The sequence below is a fragment of the Episyrphus balteatus genome, chromosome 1, assembly GCF_945859705.1.
Source record: "Episyrphus balteatus chromosome 1, idEpiBalt1.1, whole genome shotgun sequence".
Classification (NCBI taxonomy): domain Eukaryota; kingdom Metazoa; phylum Arthropoda; class Insecta; order Diptera; family Syrphidae; genus Episyrphus; species Episyrphus balteatus.
This window is the reverse complement of record NC_079134.1, coordinates 144,646,186-144,671,825: the sequence shown is the minus strand read 5'-3', so window position 1 is coordinate 144,671,825 and position 25,640 is coordinate 144,646,186. Positions and strand designations below refer to the sequence as shown.

General features: G+C 31.4%; 1 protein-coding gene across 13 annotated transcripts in view; it reads left to right on the top strand.

Moving 5' to 3' along the window:
* The window catches only part of LOC129907413 (bromodomain adjacent to zinc finger domain protein 2B), a 92,145-nt gene that overhangs the window by 47,071 nt on the left and 19,434 nt on the right, over positions 1–25,640 (top strand). For 6 of the 13 annotated variants that reach the window (XM_055983609.1, XM_055983614.1, XM_055983610.1 and 3 more), the window contains exons 1-4: positions 10,962–11,147; positions 16,563–16,939; positions 19,475–19,708; positions 19,906–20,315. In XM_055983609.1, coding sequence (XP_055839584.1) covers positions 16,810–16,939; positions 19,475–19,708; positions 19,906–20,315 — 774 coding nt within the window. In that variant the 5' untranslated portion in view covers positions 10,962–11,147; positions 16,563–16,809. Of the gene's footprint in view, positions 1–9,798; positions 10,379–10,702; positions 11,148–16,473; positions 16,505–16,562; positions 16,940–19,474; positions 19,709–19,905; positions 20,316–25,640 lie in introns of those variants that run through there. The other 7 variants (XM_055983604.1, XM_055983607.1, XM_055983601.1 and 4 more) reach the window with 6 other exon arrangements.

Genomic DNA, 25,640 nt, shown 5'->3' with positions numbered 1-25,640 from the left:
ATGTTTTTTATTTAAATTTTTGTGTTTTAAGAATTTAGAAACAATTTTGATTGTTAATAAGTTATAACATCAAATGATTTAAAAATGTATTTATTTTTCCCCATTTTTTAAACTTTTATCAATAAAAGGGGGCCGAATACAGGAAACTCTTGAATTTCAAAGCTTTTTTTTTGTTCTATCTCCGGCCCCCCTTAAAATTACCAAAATTCAAATCTTTTTCCTATTTAAAACCTATTTTATTTGAAGAATAATATATATTTAAAAGCATTAGCTCTGAAATTGTTTCCACAAAACACTAATTACGATAGTAGCTTTCGGCAGTAAAATTTAAAAAAACCATACCCGATTGGATCACTTCACAAAAACTTATTTTTTTCTAAGAAAACTGAATAACAAGAATAATAAGAATACTGTAATTTTAGGAGAGACATTTAAAAGAACAGAATAAGAGTAAAAATTTGGAATAAATCCTACGAAATCAATAGTTATAAGGATTTTTCTGAAAGGTGGCCGGCTACTGGAGAGGGCCGGAATTAGGCAACTCTACCCTATTAGTTAAAAAAAAAACAACAATTATACAAAGGCGGATCTGTTTACTTCTGTTAAGGCGGGAAAAACAGTCTTCTTTAAAAATGTCTGGAAATAGAAAAAAAAAAAAAAAGAATTAAAAACTAGCTAACGAAAAATTGGACATAAACTAAAATCAAGGGGTACGGTAGTGCCCAGCCAAGTTCTCTAGTAACTTTGGCACTACACCCTTATTTACAGGAAAAAACTCAGGCCATTTTCGACCCCTATCCAACTTCAAACTCGCTTTATTTATTAAGCTGGTAAAAACCTCCTCACAAAATTTCAGCTTCTTCTAAAAGAAATGCAAGCATAAAAAGTACTGAAATATAAAAGTGCACCGAGTTCTAAGGCTTGTATCAATTAAATTTTGATTATTTGCTTGACAATCAATGATACAAATTTAAAGCCAAGCCTTAGAACTTGGTGCACTTTTACATTTCAGTACTTTTTGTGCTTGCATTTTTTTTTAGGAGAACTAGACTTTGTTTTAATGTTTTTGTTGTGATATAGTTTTCTTGAGGTTTTTGTTCTGAATTTGGCATAATAATACGAATATGTCAAGTTTTTTTTAGATACCTTATACCTACGTTTTTTTTTTTAATTCCCAAAAAAAAAAACTTAACTTTCCCCGCTATTCATCGACTTCAAGAAGGTTTGGCACCAGATATAATAAAAACTCATTGTTAACCTATGGTTTTTCTAATATTCTTTATATATCTTAAAGCTCACATTTTTATTCAATGAAAATGTGTTTCTCTTACTTTAATAGTATTTCCTTACATTTTACATTAAATATGGCAGAATTACTAAAAGACAGATAAACTGGTGTTAAAGTTACAAAGCATATAAGTTGAAAAGTACCTACAATTATTATAAAACCTATAAAGAAAAAGACCAATTTCAGCTCCCAGATACATTGTTTTATCGATTAGTTTTTTTTTTTTTAAGTGATAAGTTAACTCTCGATACAACTGAAGGATTAGTTAGATGCTCAATCCTTTGTTTAAATGTGGGTTATAATTCACATCAAAATTGTATTTCTTTCGCTGTTTATTAATAGTAACCGGAATCAGACATGTAAGTCACTTTGTTAGGTTAACCGGATTCCCAGGAAAAAAAAAAAAAAACTCTTATCAAACTTACCTAAACTTCTCAATTATTACTTTGATAACTAGGTGGGTTTTGACAGTGTCTATGTATTGGTAACGTATTCAATCACCGTGTGGCATGTGTGCGGAGGAGCAGCATGGACGACACAAATATTGTGCACTACTAGATACACATTGAAATGTTTCTCTTCCACATCGTCTTTTTCGTGTATAGTATAGAAACGAGAACCTTTACTTTCCCAAAGGGCTTTTCATCTTGTTTCTGACTCTGATGGTGTTCTGTGTTCTCCACTGAATAATTCCAACTCTAAATGTGAATATACTCAACTCAACTATCTTCTTCCTGCATATGTATATGTGTTTTTTCAAACATACATTTATCTACCCCCAAATCCCCACACACCGCCGCAACAATTGAAATACCGTCGGGTGCTTGGTATTTCGGTAGATATTCTTATATAGGATGATGTGGATCGGTTTTTGAGTTCTGCTGAAGCTGCTGAGGCTGATGACTGACACTGCTATTGCTCCGCAAAAAAAAAAAGATAGATACACAATTTTGATTTCCTCTTTCCCAAGGAGATTCTTCTTTCAATTCAGTTCAGTTCTGTGTTCAGAGCTGCTGACTTTTGTGTGTCCTTTACCTTCCCTGTGCAATCATAAATGACATCCCATTCTTCCCCCATACAGTATGCCAGATGCCAGTGAAGAAGGTACAGTGTATTCACATTATAGTGTTTCTCTCGAGATTTTTACTGGCTTGTTTTTATTTCTTTTTTTTTTTTTATCTTATCCACCATGCAGAAGTAGAAACCAGCAAAAGTGTCTCTGCTGCTGTGTTTCGATTTTCCAATTTTTTTTGCCAGCTCATGGTGGATCTAGTAGATACCTACCATAAAACAAACGCCACTTCTAAAAGTAGGTAAATTCATTCAAAAAAGTCAACACATTCAAAGTTTTATATCCAAATTAATAATTCATAATAAATTTTGGGGTTTTTCATTGTAATCCATATTGTGGTTTTTGAGATATTGTTATTTAATTATGTCAAAGTGACATTTGTATCTCTAAAATATTAAATGGACGCATTCACACACAGAAAAGTGTTATATTTGATATTAAATTTTATTTGTAAAGAAGTATAAACGTTCAAAGTTTAAATCTTTTAATGATATTCATCATCATTTGTTTTTTTTTTTTGTTTTATTTTTTTTTTCTGTCGTTTCATTGAACTGTGTGTGGTAAGGTGACAATGACAAACTCCCTCTCTCCTCTTATAGACAGCAATTAAAATAAATATAATGCGCGATGATAAAAACAACAATAAATTGAAGCAAATACAAATGAAAAAAAAAACAGAAGAGAAACAAAAGTGGATGAACACAAAAAAAAAAGAAATAACTTAACAAGATTCCATTTAAAAACCACCACCTTCATGCATTCTCACAAACTGAAATTAACAACAACAACAACAATACTATACCATACCATTTTGAACAACGATGTATAATATTTAACCAGGGTGACCATAGTTATTTTGTACCGTTAGGAAACAAGCAGTATGTGTATTGTGTAAGGAATGTGTAACATTACAATCAATGATACTATTTGTAGGAATGATACGGACGTTTATGCATCAGGACCTCGGAAGTAGTATTCACCTGATTTTCAAAAATTTTTAATTTTGGTTTTTATTTTTGTTTTGTTTTACGACTTATGGTATGGTTCTGAAAACCACCCCTCTATACCTACATAATATCTTTGACTTTCATCCTGGTTTGTGAATACCTATCTTAAGGTGAAATATGTTTTTGAAAGTGATAGTTTTTGCCGAATAGAACCAATATTTTTTAGATAAGATGTAATAATAGGGGTATTCATTCATGAAACCGAATCCGAAGTCTATTTTGCGTATCATGCCAGGTTTTAGAGATATCCTCAAAAAATGTCAGATAGGAACTTTTTTTTTGAGTTTTGACTTTTTTGAGGATATTTCAAAAACCTGACGTGATACGGCAAAATAAATTTCGGATTGGGTTTCAGCGACCCAAAAACTAAATGAAAAGCCTAGTCGCAACCCCAGATAAGAACTTTTGTTTCTTTTGGTTTTGACATTTTTTTAAGATATCTCAGGAACCTGAGGTGATAAGGCGAAATTGACTTTGAATCTGGATTCAGCAATCCAAAAACTATATGATTAACATATTCGCACATCCTCATCAAAGAAAACAAATTTTTGTTCGTGACATTTTTTGAGGTTATCTTCAAAACCTGACGTGATGGGGCAAAACGGACTTCGGATTCAGTTTAAGCGACCCAAAAATTATATGAAAAACCTAGTCACAACCCCAGGTCAGAACTTTTATTTTTTTTGTGTGGCTGTGTAATTAGATCAAAATGGTTACATTGCACTTGATGCATTTCGATTCACTTTTATTTACGGTAAACGAAAACCTTCAAGTAATAAACTTATTGCAACATATTGTTACATAATGTAATACAATTTACAATTCATAACAAGAACACAAATTTTTATCAAATTTTTTTTTTCGTGACATTTTTGGAGGTTATCTCGAAAACCTGACGCGACGTGATGGGGCAAAACGGACTTAGGATTCGGTTTCAGCGACTCAAAAACTATATGAAAAACCCAGTCGCAACCCCAGGTCAGAACTTTTATTTTTTTTTTGTGTAGTTGTGTTATCATTCGACGGTGGCAAACCAGCACGTTTCTATTAGGCGAAATAAGTTTTTAGATGAACGATGACCTTGAATCAGTAATAGTAGATGGAAGTGATGACTTGCAATATCATAGGATTATTGTATTTTAAACATCGTTCATGATGTAGAGAAGAAAGAAAATTACAACGTAGACTAGGAGAGTTCCATCTTTTCTTGATGTCTTTCCCGGCAGATCATGTTGAGAAATATCCAACCTTTATTACTATGTACATAATAGTGGATCCAATGAAGTAAACAATACAATTCAAAGTAGAAAAATAGAGTTTGACCTGTTATTTCAGAAAATAATTGACGATTTAAATATTCCAATACTCTCAATATCTGGTTTTCATTGTTGTCGTTCAATACAATTATGTCAGAAACACATGTTTATGATCTATGCCGGTTTTCTTATTTTTCAACGTTATACAAAAAACATAAAATAGTATTTCAATATCGTAAAAGCAGTTATCGATGTTAAGGTGATCATAACTTTCTTATGTGTTGACTTTACACTAGTGAACTGCCCGTGGGTTTGCTGGATGGGGTCGTCGGGATGCGACCCAGGGTAAACTATAAGTGGGTATATATTTATATTTATTATATTTAGATATTCCCCCAGAGAACCACAAAAACACGCTTTTTTGCTGTTTTCGAAGTTATATTTTCATGTAAGGTAATCTTTTTCTTATAAAAAAGAACTTGTTTCTTTCTCTTAAATTCATTTTGAATCTTCTTAGGCCCAGGGCTACCTTTAGGCCTCTAAAGAGGCGTTTTTCCTCTTTTTTTCACCCAATCCACTTTCCCTCCACTTTTTAAAAATTGTCAAAAAATCCCTCTTTTTGATATTTTGGTTCCTCTTTTTTAAAATTATGTACGTTTGATTAAAAAAATTGACATTTTTTTTAAAAACCAAGGAAAAGGTGACCTATACCACTTTCAATTATAACGACTCAATTGTAAAAAAAGTATACGTTACTGTTGTTTAGCGCTGATTTGATCTCTAAAGAGGCGTTTTTCCTCTTTTTTTCACCCAATCCACTTTCCCTCCACTTTTTAAAAATTGTCAAAAAATCCCTCTTTTTGATATTTTGGTTCCTCTTTTTTAAAATTATGTACGTTTGATATAAAAAAATTGACATATTTTTGAAAATCAAGGAAAAGGTGACCTATACCACTTTCAATTATAACGACTCAATTGTAAAAAAGTATACGTTACTGTTGTTTAGCGCTGATTTGATTTTTATAAGCTTATTTTTGATAAATTTTGGGTTCTTTTTTGAAGAAAATATGTACAGGCAATGTCTTATAAAATTCATTTTATTTTTAAATTGTATGAACAAATTGTGTTAAAAGGTTTGTCTTGTGGTTCGGAAAAGGCACAAATGAGGTATTTCGTGTGACTGTCGTACTTAACTTATTCTATTTTCACATTTTTTTATTGGGGCCTCTTTTTTTGCCTCTTTTTGAAAACCTACGAAGGTAGCCCTGTTAGGCCGTGTGTGAACTGGTTTAAATATCACTGGTGGGCAAAAAACAAAAAAAAAAGTCGGGAGCAAGAACTTTGTTAGGTGATTTTAATTGACTTTAGTGTGCGTTTTGCAAGATAAAATATAAAGGTGATGTAATTCGACGTAATTCAAATGCACCCAAAAAACGCGGTTTGGCCTGTTAATATTCAAGTATTTCAAAAAACGTGACGTGTCAGTGAAATTTTGACCTGGATTCGGACTCAGCACACAAAAATCCTTTAGAAAATTATAATTTGGTTCAAGCTCTATTTTCGTTGCCGACCAGTGATTTAGCCGAGGATAAATTTTGACATTTGTATGTCTGTTGAATAAAAAATTTATCTTTGGCTAAATTTAGCTGTGTGAATACATTTTTGAATTGGCTAAATATTTTTTTAGTTCCAAAACAAAAGAATTAATGGTGTTTAAAACATTTATAAATATTTACAATCGTGAATTTTATTTTTGTGTTTACATAAGGCGTGTTTTTTTGGAATCGCTATCTGCAGCCAAATTCGATTTCCCAAAAAAACGTATCCGCAGTTGCCCATCCGCAGCACTAAGCACTTAAGGGTATATTCCCCTTCGTTAAGCGGGGAGGGGTAATTTAAAAAAAATTGACTTAATTTGGAAAAAAATTATTTAAAATCAACTGTTACACCTACAACAACGTGATATACCTTTTTGTAAAGCCAAAACCCTAGTCTTTTACAAAAATGTATGTATTTATTATTTATGTATATGCTATGCTACTCTAAAAGGTCAACCGAATACAAAAGATTTAATTTCTATAAACTACTGATATTTTTCAAAAAAAAAAAAGATATACCCTGATTCGCCCCCACACAGTCACAACTTGTGAGAGTCACAATTCTTCGTTTAGTTGTTGTGAATTGTGATCTGCTCCATAGGAGATCACATCTTTGCGAATTTTTGTGACTGTCATAAGTTGTGACTGTGGGGAAGAATAGGGGTGATAGATTCAAGAAATTCGAATCTTTCATAAAATATTTGAAAGAAATCATCCTCAGTTTCCATCAAGAATAAAAGTTAAGTAAACGTTTTGGTTTTCAAGCGGACAAAATCTTGCCACTTACAGAGCTTTTACCATCAGCAATTTTTCAGCAATTTTTCTTTATCCCAAAAAAAAAAGATTCAACTTGTGGTTAAATTGATTAACGGTTTGGTTGTTGGCTTTAATAGAAGTAAAATATAAACAAAATGATCAGAACAATGTTGCCAATTTTTATGGTTCTATTAATTTACAATTCAGTTTAAAAAAATGGTTAACAATCATGAATTATTTAGATAAAATTATGATATTTTGTCCTGCACACCGAAAATTGACAACGGTAACCCTTAATGGTTCACATAAATGTAACTGCTGGGTCAACGCGAAACTGCCAAAAAGCGTTATGAGAACAGTGTGAAATATTTCCTGGGGTGGAATCGGTTAACGCTATTATAGTCGATATTTAGTAATCAAAATTTTTTTAAACTAACTGTCGATTTGGATTATCCAACTATCAACTATAGCGTAGTCGATTCCCCCAGAGTCATTTTGGTAGCAGTACTTGTTTCACTTGTTCTTAACAAAATTAACGACTTAAAAAAAATTTTTTTTCAACCAGGAAGAGATCTTTGACCTCACTTTAATTATGTCTGTCAATTATAAAATTTGGCATACCAATGCAACTTATCATACACTTTACCTAGATCAGGGATGGTGAACCTTTTTATAGCATCGCGCCATTTAAAAAAATATTTATTTGAGGTGCCTTCGGCGTGCCATACAATTTTGATCTAGTTTTTTTTTGTGACCACTAGAAGCAAAAATAATTAATTTTAAACTACGCAGCATTTTATTTGTAAACACACTTATTATTTTCTATTTGAACATAACAGATTATTATTGTAGGTAGTTCGTTTTAATAAAAAAAACAACATTTCAGATTAAAGGTATAACTAAATGGCCACTTTTTGCAAAAAGTGGGAGATTTACAAAATTATTATTTCTTTATAGCGCTATTTGTTTAAAAAAATTAAAAAAAACTACAAAAATTGTTTTTGGAACCAAAAAATAAAATTCTGCATCATTGTTTCAAATTTTCCGTTCGGAAAAACTGAGTTTGAAAAAAATGAATTTGAAATTTTTCACTTTTCAATTTTTAGATTTACCTACCTTAACAAAATAAAACAAAGAAACAAACAATAAAAAGTGAAAGAAATACATATCGTCGGTGAAACCAGAAAAGTGTGTAACTCCAAATTTTCTGAAAATTAGATTTGAATGCCATCTGTTAGACAAACCTAATATCTACCGTTCCTTAAACTCAGAATCCCCTTAAAGTTTATAGTTTTTATTCTATTACCAAATTAGAAAATGAAAACTCATACAAATGCCTTCAAAACGATTTTGTTTTTTTGCTCTCCTATAAAGTTTGCTAAAATGGAGTTACACACTTTTCTGGTTTCACCGACGATATATACCCTTCATATATTATATGAAGGGTTCAAAGGAAAAACGGCACATGTCCACTTTTTGTCAAAAATAAACTAATGATGAGGTCTTGTAGTATTTACTGAGAACTATCTGATGGCATCCTTACTTTTATAAAACAATTTTAAGCCTTTCTGAAAAAAATAAACAAATTGTGTGCTTTTTGTACTAAGTTGTATGGAGAACAAAATTTTAACATGCGTTTTTCACGAAATGAGCTGGAATGGACTTGTGCTGTTTTTCCCCTGAACCCTTCATATCGTAGTGTGACTTCTCTTGTTGTGAACTCGAGTAGTTAGTTTATTTTAGGGCTACGTTTCGTCACTCTAAGCAAAATGCAGGCTGAACTGAAAGATAAAGTTGGAATCATCTGACAATCTGTTTAATGTTATTCATTTGGACAAATTATATTGACTCACAGGCGTAAGTAGGTGAAAATATTGCCAAGATCTCTCATGTTTCCATTAATTTGGAATTGGAATTGTTTGTCGTATTGCCCTCTACCCTCTCTAGTTCGATTGATTCTAACTCTTTCCTTGTTTCGACTAATTTTTGAGTCGATATCGGACAAGATTGAAATTCGTTCAGCTACATTTCAATTTCTTCAAATTTCCTACCAGTAAAATTTAGACATGTTAAGTTTATCAAAGGATGTCGTATTAGGGTCCATAGTAGACCTAGCATTTCCGATAATAATTCTTTAATTTGTGAAAACCTAATTAGGTACCTACCGAACAAAAACTGTTCAGTTAATTTTACTTCGTCTGGTTTTTCATGTAAATTCAATCCGTTCTTCAGAACGTGAGTTATATTCTTCTGAGAAGAAGAGATTTTTACAGTTTTACAAAATCTCAAGAAAAATTTTACTGGAAAAATGGTTGAATGTCGCTCAAATGGCAATTGAATTACTTAATTGATGGCGTTCCGGAAATATTTTATGGCGTTCCACCAATGGCACACATTTTCATTATGCCCTTTTAAAAATATGACTAAACAAATCATTAAAAAATTAACAAAAAATGAATTATGAATTTAGTCCCATCATCAAACCAAATGCAGCTTTAACCTTGATTTATTTTTTTTTTTTTTTTTTTTCAATTACCATTTACGCTTATTCCAAACTCTTGAACTTTCTGTTCATCAGAATTTTCGGAACCGAAAAAGATATCCGGTTGATATAAAATTCGAATTTACCTAATTATTATAATTTCTACCTGTCTGCATAAATCAACAAACATACATAATTAATAATCTCTGGTCACCCTAAACACACATAAAATAACCAAGAAATCGACTCGACTCGACACGACATCCAACAGAAAAGACAAACAACAAAAATAATAAAAAAAAAAAAAACATAAAAATAACGAGAAACCGTCAGAAACAAAAAAAAAAAAAATAAAGAGAATAAGAAAAAATAAAACAATTCTGTGCGAAAACGAAAACTACAAATCCCCACTACCACACCACCACACGACACCATACCGATACCACCTCTCTCGCGCTGCTGTTTGCTGTACTCGTCGTCGTCATCGTCGTTGTCGTACTCTGTGTGCTTGCTCTGCTGTGTGTTTTTTCCCTCCGCTACACACTCTTCGACCCCCCGACCCGACACCAATTCCAACGATATACTCTATACCCTGCCTTGGCATGGCCATTCCTATCCTCGTAGACAGCCAGCAGCAAGTTCGTTTCGTCGCCATCTTGAAAGACGGTCTACCATCCAATATCGCGCTGTGAAAAACAGTTAAATTATCAATAAATATTAACAAATTCAGCCGGAAAACATAAATAAATTGTTCACTAAGTGATGCCGCCTCATGGCAATGCACTTTTTTACCCCTAAAATGTGTGTAAAATGCATAAAATAATGAATTAAAAGTTTTTTTCTCATCATCACTTTGATATTCGTTCGGTTCGAGCCACACCATCATGAAAAAAATTCTTATAAGCGTTTATGTGTGAATGTGTGTCCACCATTGTATATATGCAAATTCTCAGAGAAGAAAATTTGTTAAAAAATTATTCATTTACAACAAAATAAAAACACGAAAACAAAAACAAACTTAAAAATCTTTATTTGAGAAAAAAGCAGAGAAAATAATAAAAAAGTGTTACAGTTAAAAAATTCTATGAGAAAAAAAAATCGAATAAAGAAAAAAAATTTAAATGATTGAGAATTGGTGGTAGTATGCGTGCGTGTGTGTTTTGAGAGTGTGTTTGAATTCGTTGTATTGTGGGAAAAAAAAGAGAGCGGCGTGAGTAAAAACACCAACACACGGCTAACTTCTGTGCGCTCTGTGGAGAATCTTGTATATGTTTGTAAAGTGTCAGTTTTGTTTTTCTTTTGTTTCTTTTCTTCCAAACAAAAACGACATCGTCGCTCGTCGGTGTCGACGGACTGGCAAAGAAAAAAAAAAACAACAAAGTGAATCAAATTGTCAATGCGTGGTTTTTGCCGTTGTGTTTTTGTAGTGTGTGTAGTGGTGTTGGTATGATGGTGTTCGATACAACGATTTGTTTCTCTTAAGTTGCACTCATTCTCTTTAGTTGGATGTCGTTTTGTATCAAAGAGATGAGAATATGATGAAATAAACGAACGAAAAAAGAAATTCTCAAAAATAAAAATAAACAAAAAATAAAAATGAACTAGCATAAAAGAAAATGTCAAACATAAATTGATTTTTTATTTGTTACCCCATTCTTTTTATTCTTCTTCGTTCTCTGGAGAGTAGGGTAAGTTGGATGACACTTGGGTTGTTTGGTGTTTTTTTTCTCGTTTTTTTGCTGTTTTTTTTTTTCATATCGTCGTTATTGTTGTTCTTGGGTATTTTTGTTGTTGTTGTTGTTTTCGATTTCGAATGACCTTCTATGGGGGTTTTCCATGAGTTTACACATTTTTTTTTTTATTAAATAGTAGATTAACTGAGTGAGTAATAATAATAATAAATAAATGAAATAAAATGAAAAAGCGCGTTGTTTTAATAATTAGTTGTTTTTTTGTTTGTTTTATACTCTTTGTTATTTGTCTTTGAAAATATTTGTATTTATAATGGGAAATACAGTAAATGTTAACTATAAATAACTTAAGGGTATGGTGACATGTAGGTGTTTTTTTTTATTTATAATAATTGTGATAGAGATCCTGTATTATTCTAATGAAGACGGAATTAAAAAGTTGTTCAAATCAATTGTTGATTTTTTATGATAGAATTAGTTAAATGACGTGTGAAAGTTTGCTGAGGTCAAAGTCGTGAACAACACAACCGGATCAGTAGTTATTCTCAGTTAAGGTGCATGGAATGTGATCGGTTTTTTAGGCCAAGGTCGAAAGCGATAGAATTTAAACTTTTTGGATCGCTTTCTTGTTCAATAAAAAGAAGATATCAATGTAATTATTAGGTAGTAACGTTAAGATACAGTTAAGTACAGGAATACCTAGCTGATAAATCTTTTCTGCCTATTGATTCAACAGGTAAAGTTATTCTTTTTTTTTTAATAAATGTATAAAAAGCGGATGTATGCCCATCAAAAGTTTCAGTTGATGAGATTAAATTAAAACCTGAGTTGACTGACGAAAGTTAATAAGTTAAGTTTTGATCAACTCATATTTTTTTTGCTTTTTTTTTTCTCAATGTAAGATCCTTCAGTAGATTACTTCAGTTAACTTGATTAAATTATATCTAATAATTTCGAGCACTGAGTGAGCTAGCGCTAAAATGAATGGGTCCTTAAAAAACACTTGAATTGGTGATTGTTAAAACAACATAAGTAACATTTTTATTTTTTTTTTCAGGAGAGACAAAAAACTCCGTACTTTTGACAATTAAAGCTTTAAAATTGGTTTAGGGTTAGTGCTGAGAGTTGTAACTAGCTAAAATTTTTCAAAAAATATCTTTATCAAAGGAGATTTTTACAAAAATTACTGTATATGTTGTTTTAACACCCAACGTTTTATTGGGAGTCAAAATAACTTAATTACTTGAAGATATGTTGTTTTGACAATTATATTACATCCAAAATATTAGAAAAAAAATGAAATGAATAAAAATGCATTATTAATTCAGCAATTTTATAAATATATACAATACAAGAACATAAAACTAAATGAAGGGAAAATTTGTATGGATCGTGGACGTTCCGCGAGTCATCAATGAATTTATTATTTTTTGACGTAATTAAGTCTTATTAACATTGTGCAAAAGTTTTATTCTTGTGACGTACCTAGGTACTTCAAAAACGGATAAAATGTATTTTTGCATTTTACACTTTTTATTGATTGCCTCAATGTTGTCAAAATTGTAATGTTTTTTTGAAGTGCAAAATATCATGGTTTGTGATTATAAATGAGTTTGAAGACCTTGATCTTGAATATCAAACCAATAGAACCCAAACTACACTTAGGAGCAAAAAAATGGAATCAAACTTTTCGTTCTGTTTAAACGATAATAGGTCAGGATGTAATTGACATACATGAATGTTAATTGCACCATTAAAAAGCTTGAAACAAAAGCTTTAAATCAGTGCTAGGAACTTAAAAACTCGTTCACTTTATAAAGATCCAATCAACATAAATGAAGCATGTAAAGAAAAAAAGACTGAAACTGAAACAGAGAGTATCTGGAAAATTAAACATTTTAAAAATTTTAAGTGCATTTTATTGACAGATAACGTCAATAGTAACGTAAGGAAAAAAGACTGAAATTGAAGCAGAGAGTATCAAGAAAATTTAACATTTAGAAAAAAATGAAGTGCAATTTATTGACAGATAGCTATGATACTATCGTATGCATTTATAAGTTTTCACCAACAATTAAAAGTAAAAATTTCAAGCTTTTAAATGAGGCCATGAAACTTGAAGAAACATTATTTTATCCATTGCAATTTTTGTTTTTAAAATAAATAATTTTGTTTGATTCTGTTTTTTTGCTCTTAAGTGTAGAAGCCTTTTAAGACAAGATTTACGAATTTTTTTTTTTATAGTTTGCATTTTCAATTCTTTGCTTGTATTAATAGCTTGAAAACTCTAGAACAAAATGTCGAAGTTAATGGCTCAAAGAAAATAATAGAGCATCATATTTTATATTCGAAATAAAAATTAAATTCAATATGTCCTTCACACATTGTAAGATGCATTACCAATACTAATATTGCAATATCTTACATTTTTAATCCAAATGCAGTGAAAAATTCATAGTAAAATTTTTTCCTAAAGATATAGTTTTTTCATTTTGATACTAATTTAATTTATTAACAACAACATTTTGAAAGATTCAATTCCACTCGAATGACTGCGAACAACTGACTGACACTAAATCATCGAAAAACTGTAAGAAACAACAGTAGTTTACTTACTTCGTTTTTCTAGCGTGGAATGTAAAAAAAACAAATTAATATGAATTACTTAAGGTGTTTTAACAATCAATTTCAAAATTGGCAGAAGAGATAAGTGTTGTTTTAGCACTCAATGCGTATTTTAACCTCGAAATTTTATATGATCCAAATATAAAATCATGTTGGTTTTGCTCATGTCTTCCTCTTGACTTAACGCCTTAGGATCAATTTTTTTTAGTTAAAAATTAGTGCAAATACAAAGGAGTTAAGTCAACTTACGCCCTTTGTACCACACAATTTTAAAATTTTTTGACTTAAACCCTTCTCACGAAGCTCCGTACCGATCATTTTCTCCTGAAATATTGACGGAATTTCTTTATGAAAAAAAAAAAAAAACAGTATTTTTACTAAAGCGAGTTCAATGTTTGGCTTTAGTTCAAGAAACTCGAAAGACTTCTCTGAACCATCCACTCTCAGGTCAATTTATTTTTGATATATTCCATCTATATTAGAATATTTTTGTATCATATGGAACTCGCAAGAATTGTAGAATTGTTCTACTCGTGATTCTAGGGATGCTCATCAGTGAATTTTGGATGTACTGTTAAGTGCAGAGATTTTTACATCAGCCGCTAAACAAGAATGTGAAGTGCTAACTTTTTTTATTCCTCTGGAATGCACTCAAATTTTATAAGGCAAAAAATGAAGAGTTAAATTTTATAAAGTAATCCAAATTTCAAGAAGATCGGACAATATTTAAAGGTTATATCTTATATGTAGGTATATAATTTTTATGCCGCCTAGTATTTTACTATTGATTCAACCGTTTATGAAGAACTGAAATAATGCATCAGCATAAAATTTAATTTTTCTTAACTCGGAGAACTAAATCTGTATCATGGGATGCTTAAAACTTTACACTTTCGTGTAATTTTTACTCGATAAATAAAAATTGATTGATCTAAGAAACCAATGTAAAAATTATGGGGAAGGCGCTAAACCAATTTAGCTTAATGTGTCCTATATGAGATATAATTTAAAAAAAAAACAAAGCATCATATCATCAAATTAAATTTAAGTGTAATGCACCCGACGATCATTATTAAACAAAAATAAAAAAAAACAACATTTATTTTAAACTTCTTAACAAAAAAGTGAACAACACCAATAGATTTAAACTATGATGAACATCTTTTCGTTGGTCATTTCTTTAAATTTCCGAATTGTTATCATAAAATAAATTTCAAACAAAATAGGTTGAGACATTTTCGAGATATCGTCGGCCTCATAAGGAAACCTCGTAACTCCCAAAATCAAAATTTTACAGGAGAGACAAAAGAGTAGAGAAACAACAGAGTTCCTAGTTGGGGAGTAAAGGCTTTACAAAATTTGAATTTAAGTCTATTTAGAGTTTTCGGAATGACTTCAAATTTCTGGGTAGCTCCGCTTACATATTTTCTAAAAAATGGCATTCAAAAGTCCTTTTCGAAAAAAGGTGGAGTTACGAGGTTTTCTTATGAGACCGACTATATGTCGATAGAAATAGTTTGCAGAAATAATTAAGATTTTCAGTTTTAGTTTATAGATACGAGCTGTTTATAAATATTTTATGACGAAGTTCGGCATAACATGCTTTAATAAAATCAGATTAATTAAAATTGATGAATCTATTCCCATGAAAATGTCATGATTCTCTTAAACAAAACACAAAAACACGTGCAATGCATGCAGTGGTTTCATGGTTTTCATAAGAATTTAAGATTTAATTTGTTTGGTTTACCTACATATTTATCAGAACAATTAATTTTATTATTCTTCATCAGAATAATAATTGTGTTTACAAAAGTAATTCGTGTAGGTATAACCGATAAAGTAAATTTCCAACACCTCAGTTTGTGGATGTAATTAAAGTAATAAAAATCCTCTCAGGCCTATAAAACATATTTTTAAAGTATGTAGGTGGTATGAAAAAAAAAACTATTTAAAAAAAAAACTTGTTGATGATTTTTAATTGACTCCGTCTAACCCCCAACTCTCGTAATAAAATTATAATTTTACAAGTGTAAAACCACCCACGCTAATAATAACAACAACAACAACACAAAAAAATATACAAATTTGCACAGAAACAAACAAAAAAAAAATCATTCATTGTCTCTTTTCTATCTCTTTCCCTCTCTTTTCATCTCTTATCTGTTACTATATTTCTCCTTTTTACATAATCAAATTCAAATACCCACCTTTTTGCTATGTATTAGTGTGCTGCTGCAAGTAAGCAAAAAAGTATGAATGAAAAATGTGTAACTAAAGAATGGGGAAATCGTAAAATCGAAAAAAAAATTGATAGTAAAAGAGAGTACAATATTGCGCAAAGAGATTTTACTCTCACTTTCTGGAAAGTACTCTTTGCTTTCCAATGAAAGAGTATTTTGTTTGAAAGTGTTGGTGAATTGGATTGTAAGAGAAAAATTTACACACACACAATCAAATCAAATAGGCGCCAAAGATTCTCCTATTTTCTTTGTGTCACAAAGTTCTCTCTCTTTTTTTTTTTTTTTAATGAGGGTTAATTGATTTAATACACTATTGTCATCTCATTTTATCTAATGTGTGTATGGAAATTCACAGAGTTTACCGCAGTTTTTTATCATCACGTTTATGGTACCTATGCGTCGAAAAGAGGGTGGTCGATGGGGGGAAAAATATAATTATTTAATTTTTGTATTGCATATTTAATCTTTTTAATAAACTTAAGCGATGTAAAAGTGATTTTTTTAAATCCTAACCTCTTATCTCTTTTTTTCTTTTTTTTTCCAGATAATTTAAATGACATTGCAGATTCTTATCAACAAAATATAACAGAACCTGTCACTATGTAACCAACTATAGAATACTCTCAAATCAATATGGAGACAAACATTCGAAGAAAACAACCAAAACCTAACTTCTGATAAAAACACGCACATATTTTTTTTATTAGAAGTTTTCAAATAGTTTTGCTATCACAAAAAAAGGCAAAATAGCGAGAACAAAAAAAGAAATCAAACAAATCATAACAACAACAATGAAGAATATGGATAAAAATAATGATGGAGGAGATGGAAAGTCCGGCGGCGGTAGCAAGTCGGGCTCTTCGAGTGGTGGTGGCGGTGCTGGTCACGATCAGTCACTTCTTGACGCAGCCTCATTATTTGGTTAGTTTTTTGATCCAAGAATTGATAACGGTTTTTTATAGAGGGGTTCAATACAATCATTTTTTACTATGGGAAGGGGGGTCTATCTCCCTCCGTTTAGGCGGGGTTTTTTAAAAAATTACGAAATATAAAAAAACAACGGCAACGCTTACAACACTTTGCTACCTTTATCAAAAGCCAGAATTATATACTTAAAACTAGTTTTTAAATCAAGTCATTTTAATTAATAGTTTTGGAAATAATTTGGGAAAAAAAAGTTTAAGAAAACATATTGAATACTATTTTTGTAAGTGCTGCCGTTGTTTTTTAATTATTTTTTTTAGTATATTTCGTCATTTTTTTATAAAATTAAAAAACAACGGCAACACTTACAGTTATGAATGATACCTACGGTGACCATATTTCTAGAAGCGAAACCCGGGACGGGTAAAAAATCATTTTGAAAATATTGATTTTTCAAAAAAAGAAAAACACACTCCTGCTCAAATTTAACGCATTTTTTTAGAAAATTAAAAAACAACGGCAACACTTACAGTTATGAATGATACCTACGGTGACCATATTTCTAGAAGCGAAACCCGGGACGGGTAAAAAATTCGTTGGATCATTTTGAAAATATTGATTTTTCAAAAAAAGAAAAACACACTCCTGCTCAAATTTAACGCACATCCTATTAATTTTACAGTGAAGTCTTATATTAATTTATGCCACAGTATCATGGTTATTTTCTCAAATGAGACAGTAGTGATCTTAAATTCAAGGTATGGAATAAAATGTTTGTGGGGACAATTTGGAGAGATTTCTTGAAGTCTGTCTGTTAACCCGCGAACCTTTTGGAGAAGAGTAATAAACTTTTATGGAGTAAAATCTCCTAGACCTACGTTTAGTACCCAAAGATAGTTGACTGATGTCCTCGAATAGCATCCGGTTCCAATCACGCTTGGATTTCGTCCACAGATTAGTGTGATGCACGTAAATGCATGCTAGAGTGGTTTGAGAATATCTTCAATATTTAAAAATGCCACCTTTGGATTGGCCACACAGACATCCGGATTTGAATTCAAAAGAATATGTCCAAGAAATATTGAAAAGATGCATTCGCGACCGAAATCCACCTCCAAGCAGTTTTGATCGACTGAAAATTGCAGTGAAAGAAGTGTTACAACAAAACCTTCAAAAGTTACTAATTAGTGAAATGAACAGACGACACCAGTCCAGGTTATCTTTTGCGCTAGAGGAGACAAAAAATTATTGAAAAGAATTTGCTTTACTTTTTTTTTTGTAAAAAACTAAAATTATTTAAATATCAGTTTTAAGTCCTTAAGTTGCTAGGTTCTTCTTTTTTTGGTTGATAATACTGTTGCAGTTTAGCATTTTTTCGACTTGGTAAACAATAAGCAAACACAAAAAAATACACAAAAGAATTTCAAAGCCATTTTAAATGAGATACAGGGGTAAGACTAAAGAAGAAAAAAGTGTCCGTTAATTTTGAGCAGGAGTCTATATACAAATTTAAATTTTTGAAAGACTTTTCATAAATTTTCTTTATTTTTATATCAAGATTTAAACGATTTTATGGGAGCATTTTCGTTGAAATAATTTAAGTCGTTTACGAGCTGTTTTATAATGTTAATAACTTCTAAAAAAAAAATGTTTTCAATCAAAACCGTGAGAGCTGTTTTTTAACATTATAATTTTATTTTAAATGATTTTGAAAATATACAATCTTTAATTAAACTTTCAACATGTCCTTATAAGTTTTGAAATTTACCTGGGTTCTATACTCTTCCATTTTAAAAACTTAAGCCTAGAGGCGAACCGAAAATTTTCGTATAAAGTCAGCACAACAAAGTGGTAAACGAAAATTTTGCTTTTCGTTGCACTTTACGCAGCTTAACCAACGAAATTCTTACCTGTTTTGTTACTCACATTTAACTGTCCAGGTAATTTTTCTTGCTCCAAAAGAGTTTTTTGACTTTGGAAACTTAGGAAAATTTTCGTTTTGGTTCAGTAGCATCGTACAAGTGCTTTTATCCCAAAAACTAAAAAAAAAAACTTTAAATTTCCAACCACTGTTTTTCTCGTTTGTCTTACAAAATTTTTAAAATTTTGAAACAAAAATCAGAGAGTGTGCAAATACGGGACACTTATACGTCCCGTGTTTCTTAAATAAAACCCCGGGACAAGCTTTAGAAATACGGGAAAGTCCTGGGTAAACCGGGACGGATGGTCACTGTAATGATACCTTTATCAAAAGCCACAATTATATACTTAATACTATTTTTTAAATTAAGTTATTTCAATTAATAATTTTCAAAATAATCAATTTCAAAAGCTGCGTTCCTTTGGAAATATTTATCTACTGCTTAGTACTTAAAACTACTTTGAACTACTTAGATAGACCCCTACTCCCACAGTAAAAAATGATTCTATTACACCCCTCTAAAAAAAAAACCGTTATCAATTCTTCAAGTCTTATTGTACTCTCCCCGATACATGATGATTTCTAATAAAAAATCTATTACTTTCTTTTAGCATATTGGGGTAGAGATCCAGCGGCAGCTGCAGCAGCAGCATCGAATCCACTATTTAGTTCTCAATTTAATGCGGCTGCTGCCGCTGGACTTGGATTGTTACCAAGTCCAAGTTCATCGAATGATCGTTACTCAATGGCGGCAGCAGCTGCGGCCGCTGCTGGTCATCATCATCAGAATACAATGGCCGTTGCTGCATCACAAGCCGCAAGTTTAGCAGGTTTGCATCCAGCAAGTGAGTTTGATAATCCCCCTGTCCGAAGGGATGATGTAGAATTGTAGTGTGGTATTGTAAGGGAAATTCGTGTGAATATTTTTATATACACTCCCTCTCCTCTTGTGTCAAAAAAAGCTTTTACTATTGTTTTTTTTTTTATTTCTGTTCCATTGACCTAAATTTTGAATTGACTTTGATATCATCCATTTTTGCAGGTTGGTGGTCAGTAGCTCAACTGGCAGCACAAGATTACTTTAGTCGTTTACAGGCATCCGGGTTGTCACCATTTCCTCATCCAGATTTGGCATCAGCTTTTCCCTCGGCATTGGGATTAGCTGGAGCTGGCGGTGGTGGTGGTGGTGGCAGTGGGAATAGTAGCAATTCAGCTGGTGTATCGGGTGGCGGCGGTGGTGGTGGATCATCATCGTCGAATAGTAAATCAAGCTCAAGTAAAAGTCGCAAAGAAAAACGCCAACAACAGCAACAGCATCAGCAGAATCTTTCAAATAGTATGAATAGTGGTGGTGGGGGTTCGTCAGCGTCTGGTATGCATGGCCTTGGTGCAGGAACCACAATAACACCAACATCGGGGTCTGGATCGGGTGGTAGTGGTTCATCGTATAAGGTAAGTCATAGAATATAGTTACATTGTTTTTCTTTTTTTTTTTTACTGTGGATGACATTTTTCAATTACATACAACTTTTTTTTTTTTGATTTAAGTTGGGATGAATTTTTATAATATATAAAAGTGAATAAGGTTGAATGTTCTACATGTTGATATGTCCGCGGTTTTATCTCAATTTTTGTATGGTCCTTTTTTTTGGAGCTACATTTCAGTCATTACGCCATCAGTCACCAAGTTATGTATTTCTTTCGAGATTGTTTTTCAAATTTCTAGGAAATAGAATTTCAACTATTCTTTCAAAACCGCATCTGTGTCCAAATTATAAATTATAGGAGTAATTCATGGCTTATAATATATTGCACTGAAAAGAATATCAGGTGACCACTAGAACAGAATAGAAACAGAAATTCAGTCAACAACTGAATTTTCTAATTGAAAAGAATAATGATTATTCCTTTTCTTAAAACTAGGGAACAAAAATGATCATCAAAAGCTTCCCTCGGAAATATATTGGTATCGGCAATTCCAGGAGAATTTACCAATAATACAATTTTTTTCTTCCCGGTAACAAATTTGGGACAAAAAATTCTCCTCGAGATTTATATTAGGCCCATTTTTAGTCTGCAATATTGTAAGATGGATATTTGAATAAAATCCAGATCAGAAGAGAAATATTTCTTTGATTAATATGAGGAGTTTTGCAACAATGTACATATTTATTAAATGCATTTATTCAGCTGATGGTTGTCTAAATTGCATAAAAAATAGTAAAAACTTGTACAAGAGAATTAATAAGTATAAACTACAGTTAAATTGTCATATAGTGACGTTGGTTATAACGACATTTCGGTTTTAAAGACAAAATTTTAAGAAAAAGTTTGATTAGGCACTAAATTGTTTACAAAATGTTTCTCTTTCGGATTTAGCGACATCTGCTTATAACGACAGAAAATTTGTCTCCCGTGAGTGGTCGTTACCAACGCTTTCTATAAACGTTTTCTGGATTTGGATTGTTTGGAAAAAAAGTACTGACCAAATTTTTCATTGTCTAAATCCCTTTATAGTTAATAACGGGTAGGGCCACTGATTTGTCCAATAAAAATCGCTACGTGAAAGATTACAAAAAAAAAAAAATTGTTAGACAAGTCAAAAACTTCTAATCATAACCTTTTTAATGCCGAAAGATTCATTTTTCATAACGACTCTGTTTCGGCACAAAAAAATTAAAACAGGCTGTGTTTACTAGTGTTAAATTTTCCAGGTTTCTTAACACCAGTATTTAGGCCTTTAAGAATTCCAGATTGTTACTTTTAATATACTGCTTGTCCGTAGGATTAAAGGGAATGAACTGAACTAAAATCCTTCAAAAACTTAGTGGCTTCTAGAACTCTCTTTTTTCTTCAATTTATAAAGTTGAATTGAATGCTTAAGAGCCTTTATTAAATGTATTTAATCGCTTGACTGTTCTTTTCCTGAGACCAGCTCAATGGAAATTTCGTTGCATTTGTTTAAAGTCTGTCTCTACTTCGGAAGGAACGTAACAAGAACGTAATTTGAACAAGTTTCTAAGGACATAATTCTTTGTAAATGAAAGTGGGTCGTCCAATATTTGTCTTCTGCTTTTTTTTGTTTTAACAGACAACTACACTTAAAAAAAAAAGTCATTAAAACACTTTTTCTTTAATACTTTTTGCCTTGATTTTTAACCATGAAAAGTGATCGTAAGTTTAGAGGTGACTGTAATTATTTACATAGTTAACACTGTTTAAGTTGTTCAAAATTTTGATAAACATTTGAAAGCCATAAACCAAAAATTCTTATAATGTTAGTTGTCAAGTTTACACCAAACACCACAGATTTAGATGGGATTGGAACCAACTTGGTGCAAAGATCTCACTGGTGACATTGTAAGTTGAAGAATCTATTTCAGACACAAAATCGCAACTCTTAACCCTCTGTCGACACACCCCGTTTTAGTGAAGTTAAAGGCACGCGGGTGCGAATTCGCTATAACTTTTTTCGGTCTCAATATTTTAAAGGGAATATGCATATTTATGACATTGACGTAGAATTTTTTGAAGAATTCGAATATTGTATTCGCAACTCTTAAAAATATATTTTCACCATTATAATGAGAATGTTTTGCGAACACTTTTTTAAAAAATCGTTAATTTTAAAATTTGTATCCTGCCAAATTCGCACCCATGTGCGTACAGACCGAAATACGAATCATCCTAGCATATTGTACAGTCTGTTTCAATGGAAGAAACAACAAAAAAAGAGTTCCAAATCAAGTATGAGCTTAAGGTACATTTTGGCATTTGATAGCATCTTTTTCGCTAGAATTAAACAATATCCACTTAAATTCTTCAGTTTAAATAACAAATCAATGCCAGTAAATAGATTTTTTTGTGAGTAAAGTTTCCTTAATTAGTGTAATGAGATACATCTAATTTTTACTTTTTACTGAACTAGTTAATTAATTCAGTTTTTTTTTTTGTTGTTGTTGTTTATTTTTATCATAATCCCTAAATATCTCGATTGCATTTTAAGCTTTTATAAGTTTATTTACAATATTTATTTGCATAGATTTTTTTTCATGAAATTTAATTTTTTTTTTTTCGTTTGAAAATTAATTATGCAGTATCCTCATAATCAAATATGAAAAAAATTCATTACAAAAACTTTTTTTTTTGGTGGTTTGTTTAGCGATTACAAAACAATAACACATAATTCGTCGCTAGAGGAGTTAGTTCCCTTTTGTGTGATACATGAACACAACAAAATTGCATGTGTTTTTATAGAAATTTTACCAACTCAAACCTAAAATCATATAAAATGAAAATCAATATCATTTACATATATGAATATAATCCAGTAATTAAATAACGAATATTTGCAAAACCAAAAAAGGTATAGAAAGATATGTATATATCCTTTCGACAGCTGATTTGGTTAGCAAAAACCCATGCCATACTTCTAAAATACACAGACAGACAAAATATTATTATTATTAGATATAAACCACAAATAATTGGATATTTCGTATTGCGATTTGAAACTTGTGTCAAAATAATTCAATATTGGAGAAGTTGGAACATTATTGCTATATCTCCCCCGTTTCACCATCCTCAACTCTAAATTGTATATTGCTGCTAAACACCACATTTCATTTTGTTGTCTGAATTTATATGCAAACAAATCGAGTTGGTTGTTGTTGTTGTTGCTTTAACCTTTTGTTTGAATTATTTAAGATTTATGCACTGGGGGGTGTATGTTTGTGCCTAAAAATTTATAGAATTTTCAAATTAATCATTCCGCATTGTTGGCCGAGGGTGGTGGACTACGTATGTAGAGTTTGGTTGAAGAGAGAGAAGGTGATGAAGCAGATATTGCACCTGTAATTTGGTGTATTGTCGTTGAATTTGGTCAGAAGGGGAGGGGGCAGGGTAGATAAACGAATTGGAATCGGTTTGAATCAGTAATTAATATTTGTGAAAATTATTATTAAATGTTAATGCGGGCAGGCATTACTAAACATGGTTACACTATTGCATGTTCATAGCTTCATACCTACCTACATGGGTATGGTAACAACGAATAGTACATAGTCATGATTGGACAAAAATGTACGCTTGTGTCACAATGTTTTGTGTTTGTTGACAGCCTTTTCACTTAATTTAACTTAAAAGTGTCAAAGAATAAAACTATGTTTCAAAATTAAACTTGGTTAACTGAAAATTTTAGATTTATCATGGTTCATGCACCATTTTACATAATTCTCTCGCATAAATTAATTTGACCAATTGAAATTCAGTAAAGTAAATTAAAGAAAAGCTATTTTTACTGAAACAACAATTTCCAATGTGCTACCATGATGTCAAATGCCTAAAATTATAGAAAATATGTAGGTTGTGACAGTTGGCTTATGAAAAAAATCTGGAAATTTCATTCACATTTCGTCGTTTCTGTAAATATAATTCTACAATAAATCAGTAAGCTCGTTAGAAGCGCTTTGGCGGAAGAATCAATTCTACAAAAACATGTCAATAAATATGACTTACTTATTTAAGGTGACCAGCTCTATACTTATGTAGCTAGCTGCTTCTAGTTTCACACGTCATGTGAATTGGAATCTCCTTTCACTAACCTGCTCCACATCTTGTACTGGACCGTTCTTAGAGTATTTTTGTTCATGCGCTTCACGTATTAATTGTTTTGTTTTTCTTCTCAAATTACTATTAATTCAGACGGAATTAAAAATCACCCAAAGAATTTTCTCTAAAAACAATTGCAAGAGTTTTAACCCACCTTTGTCATAGTCAATGTTTCTGTACAATAAAAAAGAACTGTAACGATAAGTTTTTTTGTACAGTAACGCTTTAGATGCTCGAGAGAGAGGGCTTTTGTGGTCAAATATATCAATTTTATATTCACTATTTGTTTCAAAGATCTGCCTTTTATGAATATTCGGTCGTTGGTTGACTTTCGTGGTGGTCTAAACCAAAGCCATACTACTATGAACTTCCTTCACTTCGTCCAAGTCGGGAACCCGGAATTTTTAGCTTTTTTCGCCTAAATTGAATACTGTTATCTGTCTTTGGGCGGAGTTGGACTCTTCGTCAGTTTGGAGAAGTGATTTTTCCAAATATCTGGGATGGCTTACTGCCGTAGGACTTTTTAAGAGATTATCTGAGACGCGATCGCCCTCTTAGTCGTCCGACGTCGAATCTTTATTTATTTCCTTGTGTTTGCGATGGTATGGATATCTTCCGTACTATCGATCATAAACAAAGATCAAAAACTTTCAAAAGTTTGGATTTAGTTAAAAGATTAAAGGCTTTTGGCTTTAAAAGAGAAAGTACATCTTGGATAAAAATTTCATTATTATAGTGCTTTTTCAAATCACTTGATTCTTTTGGACGTTTGAAACATTTACATAGTTCCATTCCTTTCTTTAAAACAAATCAGGGATTGTCCTTGCAAAACCGCCATTAGACCTTACAGCCTAACCTAACCCTTTTCCGAATCAAGGTGTATTTCTGCTTTTGCAATTAAGGGATATTTTTTAATCATGGAATCGGTGATTTCTAAGAACGCAAAATGACCTGTGATCTGAATTAAATTTTTGAAGGAAATTATCTTATATTTAGCTATTTTGAGTGGAATTCATTATTGTCACTCAAGTCAAAAATTTTCTCAAGCACAGGTCTTAGAAAATTTTTTTGAGTATATGCTCAAGCATTCACTTCAGTATTTCCTGATTTGCTATTCATGTAAGCGTAAATTAAAGAAACACTTTGATATTCTTCACTGGTCAAACC